The sequence below is a fragment of the Balaenoptera ricei genome, chromosome 11, assembly GCF_028023285.1.
Source record: "Balaenoptera ricei isolate mBalRic1 chromosome 11, mBalRic1.hap2, whole genome shotgun sequence".
Lineage (NCBI taxonomy): Eukaryota > Metazoa > Chordata > Mammalia > Artiodactyla > Balaenopteridae > Balaenoptera > Balaenoptera ricei.
This window is the reverse complement of record NC_082649.1, coordinates 65,614,113-65,617,502: the sequence shown is the minus strand read 5'-3', so window position 1 is coordinate 65,617,502 and position 3,390 is coordinate 65,614,113. Positions and strand designations below refer to the sequence as shown.

The following is a 3,390-nucleotide window of genomic DNA, read 5'->3' as shown; positions in this document are numbered from 1 at the left end:
GTTGTGCAACCATCACCTCTAAAATATTTTCATCACCCCCCCAAAAAAACCCATACAGATTAAATAGTTGCTCTCCATTTCCTCTCTCCCCCCAGTCCCTTGTTTGGCAGCCACAAATCTACTTGCCGTCTCTAGATTTACCTATTCTGAATATTTTACGTCAATGGGATTACACAATAGATGACTGTGTGTCTGATTTTTTTAACTCAACATCATGCTTTCCAGGCTCAGATAGTGGTTTTCACCACAATTACAATGATGATTATTAGGATGAGACAGCTGCAGCTCATGCCTAAGCTCCTGGTATGCTGGGCTGTGTGGGAATAGAAAGTGCAATTGTTGAAGGAGTTCTGGTCTCTTCTCTCTGCCTGGAGGTTGGTGTTTGCTCCGGGGCTCCAGGAAGTGGGGAGGCTCTCAGCCTGTGTGGTCTCAGGAAACGACTGTCTGGGTAATACCTTCTTTTTCTTCACTGCATCCCCTCCGGTGCTACTCCTCGTGGGAGAAGGTATTTCGGTGGTGATCCCGAGGACGGGTGAGCTTATTGTGGGAGGTAATGTGGATATTGGTGACCACATGGCCAGACCTGACTCACTCTGCACGCAAAAGCCCTGCAGACATGCCTCACAATTGTCACTGTCATGTGGCCCTTCAAGAGAGATTTCCTTGATCACAGGAATCTCCACCAACGTAAATCCTTCTCTATAGCATTTCTTCAGAATTCGCAGCACCAGGTTGTTCAGGATCCTAGAGATGTTCTCTTCTGTGAACTCGGGAACCTCAAACGAAGGCTGGGAGCACTTCTGACATCTCTGGGCAAAGACCCTCATCTTCACCTGGCCCCTGGATTCCCCCTCACTCCAGTGCATGTGGAAAAGGACCTGAACTTGGGCAGAGGCCCAATTTCGAGAGCATGAGGAGCACTGGAACCTGTGGAGAAAGAAGACAAGACCCTCAGCTTGGCTCAGTACGGCCCAGTTGTGGGCCGTGCCGGAGGGACACACGGAAACATGATTTGATCAGGGTCATGGATTAGTGGGGAAGAAATCCCGAGCCCCTTGTTCCTATCTCCATTGTGCCACCAACATGCTCTGTGACCCACAGGTGTGTCTGCCATGAAAACAGCAAATCACAAGCCATCAGAGCTGGAAGGAATCTTGGGCAAATTCGAAGTCCGGTGTGATCATTTTAGAGATGGGGCACACGCTGGGAACTTGTCACGCCCAGAGACCCAGTGAGTGGAAGAGGCAGGACTGGAACTCCAGTCTCTTGACCCCAAATCAAGGCTTCTTCAAATGTAGATTTAAGTGGGTCAAAGGCTACAAGTGCAACAGACCCAAGAACCCTGAACTGAAATCCAAAAATAGATACAAGGGGGTGTGGATAAGTGCTGTAGTCTGAATGTTTGTGTCCCCCCGCACATTCCCATGTTGGGATCCTAACGCTGAAGGTGATGGTGTTAGAAAGTGGAGCCTTTGGGAGGTGATTAGGTTGTGAGGGTGGAGCCCTTGGGAATGGGATTAGTTCCCTTATAATCGCGACCCCGCAGAGCGCCCTAGCTCCTTCTGCCATGTGAGGACACAGTGAGAAGCCTGTGGCTCAGAAGAGCAGCTGGCACCTTGATCTTGGACTTCCAGCCTCCAGAGCTGGGAAAAATGAGCTGAGACTCTGCTCCCATGCTCTTGGCCTGGGAAAACCACGCGCCACCAGGAGAAGAGAGCTCTGCTTCCTCTGCCCGGACCCTCTCCCGGCGAGGGGTCGGTGGGCAGGCAATGAGCACGGCCCCAGTCCTGGGATAGAGTCCCAGCCTCCCACCCCCAATCCCTGGGGCTCTGCTTTCCCAACTGGAAAAGAGAGGGTGAGACTTTGGATGACTTCTGAGGGCCCTATTTTAAAAAGACTCCATCAGCTTGGAGTAGAGAGGGGTAAGGCTGCTGAGTGTTGCTCAGCTCTCCTCGTCCTCCGCCCCTCCCTGACGGCTCTCCTCAGCACACAGGGCCTCTCCCCACAGACTCTGTGTTGGACCCTAGGTCTCCCAACGCAGGGAGCATGAGCCCGGCGTCCTGCTCATCCAACTCTCCTGCGGTTGAGGGAAATAGCCTCCATTCCTCCCCTTCTCTTTTCCTCACTGCTTCTCACCCTCGCCCCTCGCAGCCTGTTTTCTCTCTATCTGGGCATTAGCCCAGTCCTGCAATTGTTTTGGGGTTCAGTGTAATAAGGAAACATTTTTAATGAAGCCAAAACGTCTTGGATCAAGGGCACCTTGCTTCCTGTAATCTTCAATTTACAAGCATGAGCAGAAGAAGGCAAGTAACGAGTGTACACCGTAAGAAATAAGGAAGAATTTTCTGGAATATTGCTCTCGCATTCCCTACTCACCTGGCGAAGGTCCACTGCTGGTATTGTGTCCACCCTGGCTTCAGGATGTTAGGAAGAAGGCTTTTGTCTAGTGTCAGTTTCCATGTGTGCCATGGTTTCACCTCCCGGATTAATTCCTGGAACACCTGCTTCCACACCTCCATGTCCTGACGCATTGCCGCTGTCCCCGTGAGCTGGGTGCGACAGTGTCTCCTGCGCTCTGACGGAGCTGGAGCAGGACATGAGGTTTCCCACTTTAGAGAGCAAGGGTTCAGACCCACTCTCCCTTTATGTCCCTGGACTGGGCTCGTGGACCACGTCTTTGCCCCAAGGACAAATGTCAGTTGATTCTGGCTCCAAGTTCCGAGAACAGCACTAGGCTCCACAGGGAATTTCGAAAGACACGGAAGGCATGGCTTCATCCAGCAAAATATTACCAAGAGAGGGCCCCGGCCTCCGTGTCAGGAGGGGTGGATCTCAGCTTGGCTCTGCTGTTTGCCCACCTTGAACTGGGAACACACCTTTTTACCTCCGAAGCCCCATAGATGGTGGAGACAGGCTGCAGTGTCCCTTTCTAGAAGTAACATTTGAAAATCCTTATCCATTGGGCTGCTGTGCTCACGACCCGGGAGGAGAGACGTAAAGAAGGACATGGCCGTCCTGGGACCTTTTGCTCAAATTCCTGCCTCCCTGCATCCTCGCTCTGGCTCTTTACTTCCTTGCTTGCGCCAAGTCTCTGTGGGACCGTGTTTCACAGACACTAAGCTGTCCAAGGCAACTCCCAAGCTCACTCTTCCACCCATTGGAGACCAAAGCTGTTGTAGTTTCCATGCCCCGGAGATGAGGCTACAAAGTCCCCACGTGGGTGGGAGGCCATGGCCACACCCCAAGGTGCTTCACCATCGCCTACTTCCTCCAGGAGAGCCTAGGGAAGGAGGAAGGAGAGAGGAGCGGGGCTGACGCCGGGGTGGCTGCTAAAGCGGGAGACACTACCTCTCACGAGGAAAGCCCTGCCCTCAGCGAGGCCTCCAGGCT

General features: G+C 52.7%; 1 protein-coding gene across 1 annotated transcript; it reads right to left on the bottom strand.

Annotated features, from left to right (window-relative positions):
- Window positions 1–227: 227 nt before the first annotated feature.
- Window positions 228–2,531, bottom strand: RTP3 (receptor transporter protein 3). The gene is made up of 2 exons (XM_059937622.1): window positions 2,377–2,531; window positions 228–927 (listed from the first exon to the last, which is right to left on the bottom strand). The coding sequence occupies exons 1-2, from the start codon at window positions 2,529–2,531 to the stop codon at window positions 228–230; spliced, it is 855 nt and encodes a 284-aa protein (XP_059793605.1).
- Window positions 2,532–3,390: the final 859 nt, after the last annotated feature.